General features: G+C 35.8%; 2 protein-coding genes across 2 annotated transcripts; both read right to left on the bottom strand.

Moving 5' to 3' along the window:
• Window positions 1–130: 130 nt before the first annotated feature.
• LOC101205984 (AT-rich interactive domain-containing protein 3) lies at window positions 131–6386 on the bottom strand. The gene is made up of 13 exons (XM_004146135.3): window positions 6092–6386; window positions 4828–5607; window positions 4695–4734; window positions 3830–3882; window positions 3410–3455; window positions 2902–2994; window positions 1830–1937; window positions 1673–1724; window positions 1497–1572; window positions 1340–1406; window positions 1205–1255; window positions 766–858; window positions 131–501 (listed from the first exon to the last, which is right to left on the bottom strand). Exons 2-13 carry the CDS (start codon window positions 5577–5579, stop codon window positions 400–402), a joined length of 1533 nt encoding a protein of 510 aa, XP_004146183.1. The 5' UTR covers window positions 5580–5607; window positions 6092–6386; the 3' UTR covers window positions 131–399.
• Window positions 6387–7056: 670 nt separating this feature from the next.
• Window positions 7057–14150, bottom strand: LOC116405931 (diacylglycerol O-acyltransferase 2D-like). Its single transcript, XM_031889676.1, is given in 10 exon segments — window positions 7057–7454; window positions 7821–7908; window positions 9240–9303; window positions 9306–9336; window positions 9431–9517; window positions 12319–12474; window positions 12561–12667; window positions 13605–13690; window positions 13793–13867; window positions 13957–14150. Coding segments are annotated over 10 exon segments (903 nt in total). The 5' UTR covers window positions 14064–14150; the 3' UTR covers window positions 7057–7352.
• Window positions 14151–15715: the final 1565 nt, after the last annotated feature.

Here is a 15715-nt window from a genome sequence, read left to right as displayed (position 1 = left end):
TTCATGCTTAATATTGACGCTGATCAATCTGCTTTCCTATTTCAATGCTGTCATCTACAAGATTTGTTACAGTATACTCCCAATTGGTGTACTCCTTTTTCCTAGGGCTAAAATGATGCAACCGTCAACAAGAAAAAATGAGCAGTAGTATCCTTGCTACTATAAATACGCCGTAAAGGATACTTAGATTAGGAGTTCACATAAGATACATTAATAGCTTTTCGATACTAGCTAACCACTATCAAAGATCTTACAAAACAAAACAAAATCATGTTTCCTGCCTATCTAAACGGTCTTTTGCCACTGTCAAACTGTATTAACATTATAAAACAGACTAACACGTCAAACTACAAGATTGGTTTGAACATCGAGCTTCAGTTGAGTGGTTATGTAATGCATTCATTCCAACTGTTCAAATGGAACACGAACAAACAACTGTCCATGTAAGGTGACAACGGCAGAAGTCTGGTGTGGATCAATCCTTGACGGTAGGCTGACCACCTGCAATAAAAAATAAGCATTGAATATTTTTTCTAAATTCACAAGATTAATTTTAATCGTTGAAAAACACGCATTGAATATTTCTTCAGCCTCTTTCCAGGCAAAGAATTTGAAGGTCCGAGGTGAGGAAATTAGGGAAATAAAGCAGATTAGAGTGAGAAAACGTAGGAAGTCTTGTAAATTTCAACGATAATGTAAATTGTTGAGGGTAATCCTGGTTACTAAAATAAACTGCTTCTTAATAAAGTTACGGTCAGTAAGGACCTTTTTGAAGGGTGTGACACCCCATGGATTATCAGGATGTTCAGGGTCACCACTAATGACCAAGCGTCCTGCCGGATCAGACTGAACACGCACCTGCAGAAACAGAATTTGGAAAAGATTTACACACTGCTCGGACAACACTGAAACATATGTACTAATTCAGACCAAAACAATAAAAAAAGGTTAAAAGTAAAGATGCCTTGAGCTCATAGCACAAGGCCTCACAAGCCAAAGGCTGCTAGAACAGCAAACAGATAGAAGATGCTCATCTCTCTTAACCATTGCAAGAAAAAAAAAAAACCCAAGCAAATACGTTGTCCATTGAACTTCTTAGAAGTTTTTATTGATTAAATAAAATAGAAAAACAAATTAAATGGTTTCTCCATGACAACTGTACACATTGCAAATGATGAAAAGGCATAAAACAGAAATGATGTACCTCCTCGCGGAGTAGTCCAGGAACTAATGCATAGACCTCATAACAATCTTTCTGCCACAAGAACGGAACTACGTGAGTTGGCTCTATGATCATTATTACTGGTGTTTTTCATTAAAACATACTTCCGCAACTTACAGTTTTCTGCACATTGACCTTGACCCAGTCGGCTGGTTGTCCAATATCAACTACTGCTACGTCCAACCTAAGCCACAAACAGGAATTTTTTTACCAACATTCCATCCAATGTTTTCTTACATGCACAAATAAAAATCCATATAAAGAGTTTACTAACTGTGGTTTTGGTGATTTTGTACGTGCTGATTTCATGGAGTGCTCCATGTAAGATGGTTTCTTACGTTTAAGAAGACCTACATCAACCAAAAATTATTAATAATAGTTGTAACCAGAGGAAGAAAGAATTACAGATATGCAGCCATCCTAGCTGTGAAGAACACAAAAGAAGCTTACCAATGCTTTTTAGTTGTTTTTCCCTTTTCTGCATTGAGAGTGAGTTCTTGTCCTACAGAGATTATTAAACATGATACTCCATTGGAAAAGGATGGTAAGGGAATAAATTGAGGATGCACAAGAGAAAACAATCCATGAAACACAGCATTCACCAGACCTTGATAATAGGGTCACTAACTTCACCATTTCCCAGAAGACGTTGTGAGTGCCAACCTTGCATGGCACGTGCAGCAGCATCTCTTCGTGCTCTACCTGATCCGGATCCCTGATTAAAGTTGTGTGAGAGAAAATCAGGATGTATAAAATTACTGAAGAAATTTGACTGTATGTACATTAATTTGTTCAATCGTGTACTAGTTAGACTCTTAGGTATATCCTTGAGGCAAACAATTATTAGCAGGATGCTATTTCCTCGGGGCAATATAACACAAACATGAGCAGGATCAATAACACCAGCATTATTAACAAATAACACCTATACTTCCTAAAACTAGCCCCCACTATTTTTTATGATCTAACATATGCAACATTTAAGATGACCTCGGACTGGATGTCTTCTCTTATTCCAGATCTTTGGTTAGCTCCTCAAACCCATCCTCATGATTCAGCTTCTTTTTGTTCGTATCTAAGCTATGGACGTTAAAAAATTCAAAGAAAATACACTTTTTGGTTAGCCAGTGGCTATTGGCAGGACTAATACCAATGATTTTATTGAACACTATTTGTCTATTGAAAATTTTCTTTGATGGAATGTTGTACTTTTACGGAATAAGTAAGCTTCTAGAGATATCAATCATCTATCAAAGCCTGACACAATTTCCCACCAAAATTTGGGAGTCTCTGACCAATGTCTTAAAAGACTAAAGAAGACCTTTTCCTCACGGAGAGGTAAGGCAAAAGCTCAACAAGGAAAATGGGGAGTAAGCCTCTGATAGTGAATTAAAAACCTTTTTCAAATCCAAATTTGGTATAACCAAGTATCGCTAAACACAAGTCATATAAAAGTGTGAAAAAAACTAAATAATAGTTGAAACCAGTCACTAGCCCTGAATCTATGAAATGAAATGCGTTGTATGTAACCTTCAACTCTCTTACCTCTTACGAGCAAAAAACACCATAATAGCTATCATATATAAAATATAACAGAAATAAATTTGCCCAAAAAATATTAGCTATTCGTCATGAAGAAATAAAATAATATAAGTCCAGAGCTTGAAATTCTGCAATACCTGGTTTTCAATACTCATCGGTTCTGAGTTGGAAGCAATAGGTACACTAAGTTCACCACCATTGGTTTTATGCCTCTCATAATCAAGAAGAGCCTAAAAAAAATTGAGAAGTTACAACCAAAAGTATTGTGTTAGATAACTTATGCAACTATATACGTTTCTCTTTCCATGAGCTTCTAAGCAGTAGATAGAGATTGGAGACACCTTGATACAAAGCTAAGGGTAAAACGAGTGCAACAAAACTCAGATAATAAATTGAAAAAATACTTGCTATGGTAAGAAAGAAAACATGGATTTAAAACTTCATCCATTTGAAACAAGTGCAATGGATTATATTTACATTACAAAACTTCAAATGACCCACAAGAAGTATTAATAATCCCCTAACCTTTTATTTGTAAGAAACCTGTGACTATGAAAATCCCATAGGATGCACATACAAAAGATGGATATAAATACATCAATGGAAATACACAAATATTCAAAGAAAATATCTTTTCGCCATCACCTTCTCATAAAATCCTCGAAATGTCCATGAAACTGTTGTGCATGTCCTGTAGAACCAAAAAAAAAAGAATGCTTATCATATATAGGCTGAAAGATGAGGTAATGTAAAAGATAAAGAAAAATCCTCCTAAAATGGAGATGTTACAACTCAGATACCATGATACCATTTATTCTTCAAACTACCTGAAGAATTTGTCAACAATGATTTAGTATAAATGTAAACCGGAATTAGGTTGGGCATTAGGCTATGCTGTTCAAGATTTCAGGCACTATAACTAATTTTACTCAATAAGAAAGACAGGTGAAAGAACATAAGCTAAATTAACAATTCGAAAAATATGATTGGGAAAAGCAGCAACTTGTCTCCCTCAGTGTCACACGTAGGAAAATTTTGATATTAGACTACCAATTGTGTCCTTACTTTGGAGGCTTGAAAGACTCTCCTACTTGACGCCACAACTTGCATGAAGTCACCTGTCCAGAAAGGATGCCAGTGATGGATGTGTCAAAAATAAGATTTCAGAGCCAAAAAAACAATTGAATCAAATGAAACAAGAAATATCATGAGAAGAAAGCAAAATAAAAAAGTAAATCATACACCCGCAATTTTCTCCCCTAACTACCTATGCCCTAAGGTTGATGAAGGGGAGCAGTTAAAACACTTTGCATGAAGATATAAATACCATGTTCATTTTCTCGACCATTAAATTTAGGCACAGTAGCCAAAGAAGCACGAAGACAGATACGAGACATGAATACGACATGACGCGGACACGACGACACACCATATTTTAAAAATCTAGGACACGACAAGGCAAGGACACATTTATTAAAATATTCATATTTAAAGTATATATATCATATTTATAGTAAAAGAAAATTCATAGTAAATGAATTGATGCATTTATATGCTTAAAAAACTGAGCTTGATGTATTCCATGCCCAAAAGTTATTATCATTGTCATATATACGCCTTTTTAGTCTAATCAATGAATGTTCTATGCAAATCTAATACATTTGCTGCACTAAAAAGGTACAAAAGGTGTCCACCAAGTGTCAAAGTGTCCAAGTGTCCGACACGAACACACTATCCAAACTAAAGTGTCCGTGCTAACTCAAATGCATTTTATAGCCTCAATGTGTACGAGGCAGCTTAAGCCCTAAACAAAAAGTCACATGGGAACTAAAAGCATCTTTGAAATATTTATATTAGATTTCACACGATCCAAACATGTCATCATTGAAGCAAGAAACATTGTGGTCATTACAGAAAGAACAAAAAATACCTTGTCATAGCCTCCCAATCTAGTCACAGCCCTCCACAACCTTATAATAAAAAGTTCAAAATGTGAGCTGAGAACTCCATTTCCTATTGGATGATGTAAATCATGCTACAGTAAAGAAGAATAAAAATATTACTTGAGGCAATTCAGACCCTCTCCATAGAACTTAGGAGGTTTGAATTCCAAGCTTCTTTCTCTGAAGAAGTTCTCAAGCTCCTTCATGAAAGCAGATTGCTCTTCTTCTGTTCCTGATTCACTACCTTCAGCAATATGATTTTCATCCAAAAGAAACGAGTGATTCATGTTTGAATCCCCATTATGTGGTGTAGTAACAATGTCTTCATTGACCTTCAATTCTATGGCATTTTCTGTTTCAGCTTTTACACAAGATGACACTGGATGGGGAGTTACAGGTTCATCGTGACTCACTGTTGAAGCATCATCAAGAGAACAGGTTTTAATTTCAGGCATCTTAGAGGCCTCAGATTTGGCATCTATGGAGGACTGAACAGTTTCTAGGGGAGAGCTGGAAACAGCAGCATCTAGATCCCTCGAGGGTAACTCAACAGGGCCAGACTTGACATCGGAAGCAGGTTCTGCAACAGACTTATCCAACTCTTGGTCATAATCCATGGGAAGTGAATGCCCAGAAATTTGATTGGATTGCTGAAGAATTGTAGGTTTTTCTAAATTATCCTCAAGAGGTACAATTTCCTGTACACAAGTTCCAGGTGAATCAATCTCTTTTTCGCAAGAGTTTGGAGTTGCCTCAGCTGGCACAGAGAGAGAATCATGGAGCTCATCTTCTTTTGCATTAACTTGGTTTCCTTCACTTAAAGCAGTTGACACATCTTGTACAGATTCCTGTTTCTCCTTCGCGTCACACATCTTCAGTTCCAACGGAAGAATCAGAATCCTACAAGTAAATACTAATGGAAGTTAGGTTTCCAGAAGAAAGTTTAAGAAATGAAGGAAAGAATGCAACACGTAATTTTCAGAAGACAGATAAGGGGAAAAAAATGCTGCACTTAATAAAAGGGAAACCCAACCCAGAAATCCGTAAAAAGGAGTTGGCGTCTATGAGAAATAAGACATGAAAGTATCAATACTCGGTAGATGACAGCAACTTCCTATACAAAACGCTCAACCCATGATCCTCATCTTAACTTTTATGGAAAAACCTAACCCTAAGATTCGCTTCTCGTGCCCTCCCTGCATCAATCGAATCAAATAAACGGAACAGCATGCACACATTTTCCTAAAATTGACGAAAAAGAGAGACAAGGTAGTATTATATGATATGCATTTTGAGGGGGAGAAGACGGGGAAACGGTATGAGATGCAGATGCTAATGGGTTAATCTGGAAAAGAGAAGGAGCTGCATGCTTGGGGATTCAAACCTGAAATTGCTGATTTGATGTGTGGTTGTAATTTTACGAACATGCAACCCAGAAAGAAACCCTAAAAATCACACCTATATGATACCGTTTCCAATCCGATTGTCCGTTTCAATAACGTGATTCTTCAGAAATTTGAATTGGAGGTTGTCTATTTCTAGTTTATCTCGCGCAGGAGGTGCACGCCTTGAAGGAGAGCGATCGCCATCAGAACTTGGACCTCCACAAGTGGTTGCGAAACATCGATGGCCTCAATATTACCGCATACCATTCTTCTGTTAAAATGCAATGCTTCTATTATTATATCCGAGTTAGATGGTTTTCGTAAATTCTTTTATATATATATATATATATATATAAAGGTATATGAGTTATAAAATAAAATAAATAGAAGTACATTTATACTGTAATTAATTAATTAAATAATTGTTTCTCAAATAGAAAATAAATGAATAACTAGACAACTTTAAATTAACCTTGAATCAAACATAAGGGTTATAAAGATCAATTCTAAATTATGAAGATTAATTTAAAAAGCTTACTACCTGTTTAAAATTCGATCAATTTTTTTAAAATCATATCTAAACTACCCTTTCTCAAAAATCAAATCTATAATTGATAACAAACTCTTAAAATTAATTTTCAATTTAATACAAAAAGCGATTTTAGAACCATTGTATTGCTAAAGTGGTATTTATATTTGAAAGTTTATTTTTTAAAAAATAATTATAGTAAATATATATTTTTATTAATTTATTTTATTGTTAGATCAATAACATGCAGATTGATATTGAGGTAAGAATGCACATATTGAAAATAAAAGAAAATTCGAAACATATATTTCATCCTACAATGCTTCAAAATTCAACTGTTAGTGATTTATTATTTTTCTAAAATCACCATCCTCGAAGTTTTCGAGCATGGTTTGAGTTAAAACCTTCAATTTGTAAACCATTATAGCATCCGACTACAAAATATTAAAGATTAAATTATTAATCGAACCATCTTATGATCATCATTTCTAATTCAACAAGGGTTGGTTTATCCTACAACATTTCATAACTGAATTCGAATTCCATTTAAGTGTATTATTCTCAAAGATTTAAAACCCTGGTTTTCTATTCTGCTGGACCCCACATCATTTGCCAAAAGATCTCGAATGTATAATAATGGGCACTCCGATCATTGCTACAGATATTCTTGAATACAAGAGATGAGTACAGGATTGATTGAAGTTGGACCAAATAAATCTCTCAACCTTTAATCAAAGGACATTTAACTGCAGATCATCATAGCCAAGCTGTCCTTTATACCTTTCAAACATACTTTCGAGTGCTTCAACAAACCGACCGTGTAAATCAAGCACCTGATAAAAACCATGTAAGAGATATGGGACTTACCATGATAGTTGTAAGAATAATGAAATACAGGACTTGGTAAATGATCCCCCTAAGCAGATAATTCTAAAGAACTTACTCAAACAATCGGTTTGAATCCTACTTATGATTGTTAAATTCAAAAAGTAAGGCAACTAGTTTTGACCCCTCAGCTCCCCCACTACCTCTCTTTCTCAGCACTCATCTAGCCAAACAAAGTTGGGCGGTGGAGTTCCATAGAGGACCAAAAAGAGAGATTCTTTGACGTCAATATTATGTATGCTTAAACGTTCGTAAAGAATTGCAATCATTCTAGCATATATGTTAAATTGTTAATGGACCTTTGAGACACCTACCTCATCACTCGTTGGATTTGGATTTTTCTTCACCTCAATGGGTCTTCCCACCACCACATGCATCTGCCGCCTATAAGGAAGAGGCGATCTGAAAACACAACAATATTCAATGATAGGCAGGTAACGATGAAATTAGAACTAGATAGATTAACTTACGAACAAAACCAAAGATCACCAACCAACACACTTGATCCCAATGTTATAACATACTATTGAACTTTTTCATGGATCATCTTGTTCCTCCTCCTCTTGAGGCAAATTTCTCAAAATAAATTGCATGTATACAACATTTTTACCAAACTAAAGCCCAAGGCTGGCGCGAAGTTAGTTTTGCCCGGTCCAATTTCCCAAAAAAATAACTAAATATATAATTCAATATTGACTGTGCAGTGTCAACACTGACATCCTGAATTGTTGAGCAATTACGAGGTTGTTAATGGCACCTGTTAATTTTATATTTATTAAATATAATAATTCAGAGTACATAATGACCTTTTAGGTAGAAAAATAAATAGATTTCAAAAAACCTGCGAAAGGGAAATACACAAAAGAAAATAATAACAATAATCATAAATCCTGAACAGTTGAGCAATTACATGGTTGTTAATGACACCCAAACTCAGCTTGCCTCAAGTTGCAGTCTATGCAACTCCTAGAAGGTTCAACAAAAGCCTACAATAGGCATCCCTGATTGCAGGAGAGTATCCCTATGAAGTGAAGGGCAAGAATGGGTCTTCTACAAATTACAGACCCACAAGTGAGGGTGAGTGTTAGATGACATAATATTAAATTTGTCTTCCATCGTCAACTTAAACTTTTAGGTCAATGGATGATTTAAGAATGAAGTTAATTAACAATTATAAGAGATGAAACCCAAGGTTCCTAACTTCAGTTTTTTAAAGAAAATCTGGTTTTAAAAAGGGGCTTCCCCCATCTTTCAACATATAATTGATTTGGGCTTTAAATTCGCAACAAGAAAGGTTGGGCTGTTTTGTCTTTATTCTTTAAAAGAATTGTTTAGACGTGTCCAGGAAGTATCCCAAACATGGCCCGCATGTTTAAAATTGAAAACAACAAATAAGAATAGGACATGTAAATTTTCATGTTGGACAGGTGTTTGTCTGTGTCCGACACTAGACACTAACTAAAATGGAGTGTTTGTGTTATGAGCACATAATAGAGCTTCGACTCCGAAGCTAGAAGTTTTGTGCACAATTGATGATATAATGACTAAAAATACATATATTTAAAGTAGACTCCTAAAAGCAATAATCTAGATACAATCATACAACAATGCAACCACGCAACCATTTAACAAGACGTGCTCTTTCTTTTTTAGCAAGATGGACAAGAACAGCATGGTAAGATAAGAGAAGAGCATGATATTTGTGAAGACTCGGCGAGAAAATATACACATACCCAAAAACTCCCCAGAAGACAATTGGTGTGAACTTGATTGCTCTTGAAAATTGGAGAAAAACTTACCACCAGGTTTCCACCATTGATAGACACTTGACTACATGAATTTGGAGGAAACTGATCAAAATCAAATTTTAAAATACAAATTATAGCACGAGAAATATAACACTACGAAAACATTAGAAAAATACCTGACCAAAGCAGAAAACTGGGACCAGTGGTGTACCCATCTCCATCGCTATACGAACAAATCCTCGTCTTGTCTTGAGGAAGACAGTCTACAAAGTGAATTTCAGAATTGTCAATCCTGCCAAGCTTCTCATGGAATGAGAATGATTACTGCAACCCAACTTTACAGAAAAGCAAGAAGTTCTACTAATTACATTTCCTTTTCCTCTCCCTGAATGTTAACCATAAGCCTTTAGCAAGAGGGCTTTGAGGTGTCTCAGGATTTATGCCTCAACCAAACAAAAGGAGGCTCGTGACTATTGTTGCTGTTAGTGTTATTTTATTTTATATTAATCGACCTACTGCATCCATAATGATTCCTTACATAATCCATAATCTACTCTAACTAAGAACTCCCGCCAAGCCAGACCACCGTCCTACCTCTAACTGGACCCATTTTTGGACAATTATTTTCCTTATTTGGTGTGTGTGTGCCGGGGGGGGGGGGTTAGAGTACAAAAAGACCAAAAGGCATTGCTTAGGACATTAAAATGATCTGACAAATTATTCTGAAGCTAAAACCTCAGAATTTGACAAGTTTACACTTTAAAAGCAAGAAGTGACACACTAGAACAAACTTAATTTTATCATCAATGGGACAAGAGAAATACCGACCTGAATGGTAGCTGCAGGCTTTCTCCTCTTTTGTTTCCTAATTTTGTGGTGGTAAGAGAAATACGGACTTCTTATTTTCTCTTTTCTTCTGTTTCCTTCTTTTTTTGAAGAAAAAAATCATCTTTCTTTTAGTGTTGCGACCACCTCAACATTTTTTCCCGTAACAGAATGTCGATAGATATTGTTCTTATAATCAAAAGTTTTTTTTAAAAGGAAACAGACACTTCCATTAAAGCATTCCAATTAAGACAAATATCCCAAATAGAGTAGTTTGCCAAGCTTTTAGAGAAAGAACATCATGAGGGGAGGCTTTCAGACAAGCTGAACCAAAACGGTCATCCTAAGGAAGAGACTTGAACTCTCTAGTTGCACTCTTTCAGCCCATTAGACCACATTAGACCACAAAAGTTTGGACGCTAATGCCACATCTGAGACCAACTAATAAAGGAACAATAGTGGGATGCGTGGAGGGTTTCCACCAACATTGCCTTCAATAAATAGAATCAAAAAATAAATGTTGCAAGGTGTCCCTATACTTCATGCAAAGAAAGCAAATAAAAGGTGATGGCAATGCAAAGGAAGATTTCTTTCAAGAAAGCTCAAAACAATTCTGCAATCCAGAACTCATTATCCAAATAAGAATGTTGATTCTTTTAAGAGTCCCAGACTTCCAAATTTCACTTTTTTACCTGTAAAGATCCGAGAAACAAGAATCTCATCTTTGAACGATCTTCATCTATGAGCGATGATCGAAAGATAATGTTCCATGAACGAAAATTACCATCCCAATTATCATAAACCAAACAATTGGAGGGAGAACCTATGTTGAATAGAAAAGGAATATCAACTTTTAGAGAAGAATCAACAATCCAAGTGTCTAACCAAAAATGTATTCGTCTGCCACCATATATTTCTTTTTATATCCATGAGTGTTCGGGCCAGCTTACGCGAACCTCAACTAATCTCACGGAACAACCCGCCTAACCCTACAACATTTGGCTGTCAAGGAAACTCATAGAAAATTATTTCCTAGGTAGATGGCCACCATGGATCGAACCCATGACCTCTTAGTTAAGTAATGACCTTTTTACACATTAGGCCAACCCATGATGGTTCATCTGCCACCATACTTCAAAAGATCTGTTTCCAGAAGTGCTAATGGTTAGGGCCATTTTCATGAATGTTGTGAAGCAACTAGCACAAGAAGGAGTTAGAATTAGACATATTTGGTTTTTATTTGTGAACCACCAATGCCGATTTGTAGTAATGGCTCAAAATCTTGAATTTCAACTTCTTTCAACAGTCTTCTAAAGAAAACTACTCATGATAAAGTTTCACCATCCTAAGGGTCAAATACATACCCATCGGGCAACAATGCTATCCTGAAAAGACGAGGAAGACATGAACATAAGACTAATTGTCAATCCAAGGATCTTTCTGAAAGGATATTCTTTTGCTGTAGCCTTGTTGCCTCACCATCAATGGCTTTGGTTTGCCTCACATCTCGCCTTAGGAGTGAACCATGGGTTGCCTCGAAAACATTGACTCTTACTACTACTATGACTTTATTGATAAAAATGTTTATAAGTCCATCCTATTAATAATAGTAGTGAAGTAGATTTTTTGTTTAGTGTGGGAATTTGTTACTTTTTAATTTTTATATAACTATTATGTTCAACAATACTTGTTCATACCAATTGAGGATTTGTAAAATGTTATTAATTAATTTAAGGCTTACATGCTCCATACTAAGCACCATTATTTTTTGAAAAGGAAACAACCTCTTTCATTAATATATTAATAAGGAGACAAAAGCTCAAAGTACAAGAGGAACATACAATGAGCAAAGAAACCAAGGATCAAGGATCAGGAGCATCTCAGACATCTCAACTAGATTAAGACCCCAAAAAATTACAAAAAACAAACTCATCTAGCACTGATCACAAAGGAAAAGTAACTCCAGAATGCTTGAAGCAGCAAAATCCAGCAGTTATATCTACCTTTTGATACTAGAAAATAGGAGAATGTAGAAGAAAAAGAGAGAAAATTTAGCAATGCTCTGGCTAAGTTCAAAATAGACAAACAAGAAGGGACTAGAGTTTTATCTATCTTGGCTCCATTGTGCAAGTGGATAAGCCTTAACCTTCTAATAAAATGGAGGAAAGTGTAAATAAATCAAATAAAGATAGAAGAATCAATGTCAAAATTTACAGGTAAAGAAAGGATGGATAAAGACCTCCGAATTATGCTCCATATGAAATGTCTCTTGTACTCCACCAGGCACAATGATGCAACTATAGCCAGCTGCCAAGAGGGAGATAAAATTTTTCCTTGTCGCTGGCGTTAGGCCCATCCATGTCCATATGTGCCTCAAAAACGGAGTATAAAACACCTGGTAGAATACCCGCACATGATGAAACGATTAGAAGTTACAAAGAAAGCTAGTAAATGCCTAGAATGAAAAGAAAGAAGTCTTACAGCAGAACTTGCAAGGACTTTCAATTTTTTGAGAGGCATGAAACCAGTAAGGTCGGCCAACGCAACAACACCAATAGGTAAAACTGAATGTGGCTCATAACCAAAAACTACAACATTGGAAAATAAAATTGCTCAAAAAAATGTATTTTCCAAATATTTTCTCTGAAAATAAAGGATTTCTTAAATAAAAGAAATATCCATAAAAAATAAGGAAAAAGATGCACAGTCCCCCAAGGAAGAAAGTGAAGATTTCTCCTTTGGATTCAGTTGATTCCTCTATCAAACAAGGACAATGATAGAAGACTACTGTATTGTCGTTTCCTACTATTGTAATTTATTACCAACTTATTTGTTTGTTTGTTTTTTTTATTTGGGAAACAAAACTTTAGGTAATACAAAATAAAGAAAGAACATAAGTTTTTTATCACCTAAACCAAAATGGAAGCAGAAAACAAAAAGGAAACCACTAAACGCAAATACAAAATGATTATCCATGTTTTGAAAGGCTTCAAGACATCCTTGAGGCATAAGCCCCAGAGACGTTATGAGGAGTACACTTCTTTTTCTGTTTTTAGAAACAATTGCTTTCCTTGAGAAACAATGAAAGAACACAATAACACTTGAAAAAAAAAAGTGGAGTACGTAAGATGTTGTATAAAATCCAAAGCTCTTGCTCAAGCCCTTCCACTACTTGGAAACGACTCAAAAGAGTGGTGGTTCATGCTCAGCCACAAAAATCCGACCACACAACAATTTGGGAAGTGTAGCCTCATTCAGTAATCTTAGAGGCACTAAAAACCAAAATGCACCCAATAGGATATCATGCATGTTTGCTCATTATAACCTTGTGCCATAAACAAGGTATTAAGACAAGATACGAGGAGCCAAGTTTCCTATAACCAAACATCTCGTTTCTCATATTTCTTTTATGGTTTTTTTAAAAAAATAAATAAATAATTTCTTCTACGATGGTGAGAGAGAGACCGAACAATTGTAGAAGGGGATGAAAAAATAAAGTAACAAATAAAAACAGCAGTCACTAACCATAAGCACGATTGGTATCAAACGCATGTATATCCTCAACATGTAGAGTAACTGGAAAATAGCTGCAAGCATTTTGACATATATATCTGAAAGCAAACAGCAGATTATAAGCAGAGAGAGGGGGGACAACAGATTGATGAAAGAAGAAGAAGGAGAGGGGGGCCAACGAAAAGAGGTGCAAAACATACCTAGCCAATACGCGGCCGTATTTGCTTTTATGGTCGACAGGAATTAACACTAATATCAAAAGTAAAGCGAAAACCCTTAAAAAGAGAGAGAGAGAGATTAGAAAGAGACGCACCCAAAGGAAAAGGTAAAAAAGGGATGAGAGAATGAGAAAAACAAAACTCACAAGAGGGCTTTGGACAGGGAGAGGTAGAAGAGGGATATGAGGCCTAGAGCAAAATTGAGATGAATACCGCCAAGCCAAATTCCCAGGGCTACTATTATGTGCATCATCCGCCATTTGGTCGCCGACCCACCGCCTCCCTTGAAAACTGTGACGGAAGGTTCTGAGATTTTATCTATCTCATCCCTCGCCACCCCCATCCCATCCCCATCCCCATCCTACTACTCCGTTTCCCCCAGAAATGGAGAAGTTATCGCAATTCGCAATATATCCAGAAAGAACCGAGCACAGGACTTTCTAGTTGCCAGCCCTTTTTACTAATTTGCTGAAGCAGTTGTGGAAGCTTGAGTGAAAGTCACGTCGTACTTGTTACTTCCAATTTCCACTACCATTTCAGTGAAGTTTTGTTTTTACGCCCATGCTTCATTTTTCTTCTCTCTTTCTTTTTCTTCAATGTGTAAGGTATGGTTGGAGTTGTAATAGGCACTTAAACATTCTTCATAGATCTCAACTTTTTAGGTCTAATGTTAAATGTATTCAAATAAGGGAGATAATGATCACCAGGAAAGTTTCTTTTTTTTTTCATTGAATAGATAGACTAGTTTATGGAAAAGAGCATACACTAAACCTCATGATACTATTACGAGGGTTGAAAAATGGTTGTCCCCAATGACAAACCGATCAAAATTTTCCATACATAGATAATATCCATTTTGTGAATATTATCCATACAAAAATTGGTAAATGTGAATGCATCGACAAATATTGTGGAACTATCAAATGAATGTCGTGGATATTCTCCATATTTTCAACTGATATATCTAAAAGTATCTATTTTTCATTCTTTTTAAAATACAACATTTTCCAACTCAAATTTCTAATTAAAATTTTTCAAAAACCAACATTTTTCAATGGGGGTGGCCAAGCTTATGACAATGTGGGAAGAGTCAACAAAATAAAGAACTTAGCCCCCACACTTGAGAATCTCAATTCACGCATGCAACATGACCATAGAGCTGGTGAACCAAGAATTAGAGCAATAGGAAAACCCGGTGAAGGAGTAAGTTGGAACATCAAATCTCGAAGGAGGAGAAAAAGAAATAATCATGTTCGATTTCAAATGATAATATTTTTTAGTATACTAAAAGTTTCCAACATAATTGAAAGTATGTCATCCATGAATCTCATTATCAACCTCAATGCTACCAATAGGACAATACCTTGGATCAAACCATATTCCACCCTAATGAGGATGACTTTGAAGAATCTAGATAATATAGAGACTTTGAGTATGAATTTCCATCACTTTCATGAGGAAGTTGTGGTCTCCTTATGCAAACCGATATGTTACAACTGTCAATATAACCATAGGAACCACAATCACTTGAATGACCATAACTAATATGTAAATAACCATAAGTAGTATTGTTATTGTTATAGACATATTGTCCATGTGTCCATGCACGCTGGGAAAATGTGGCCAAGCCTCGACGTTTATATTGAGCATGTCGGGACTGCCTTTGGTACTTTTGACGTCTATAGTGTCGTGTCGGACAAGGCTGAAGAATTAATTATATCGTTAACTTTACTTTGCGCGACGTCAGAACGTTGGAAAAAATGATCACCATGCCCAACACCATTAGTTATGCATCGGGAATGGGGTGGATTTCCCGACGTTTTCAAGATACATCGGGAGTTCCCCTTTTAATAAACTCATTTCATTATGTTAAATTAAAAAATCAAAAGAGAAGAAGGAGCATGA

Source organism: Cucumis sativus, unplaced genomic scaffold, assembly GCF_000004075.3.
Source record: "Cucumis sativus cultivar 9930 unplaced genomic scaffold, Cucumber_9930_V3 scaffold46, whole genome shotgun sequence".
NCBI classification, from domain to species: domain Eukaryota; kingdom Viridiplantae; phylum Streptophyta; class Magnoliopsida; order Cucurbitales; family Cucurbitaceae; genus Cucumis; species Cucumis sativus.
The sequence above is the reverse complement of the archived record's forward strand: the minus strand, read 5'-3'. Positions and strand labels throughout refer to the sequence as shown.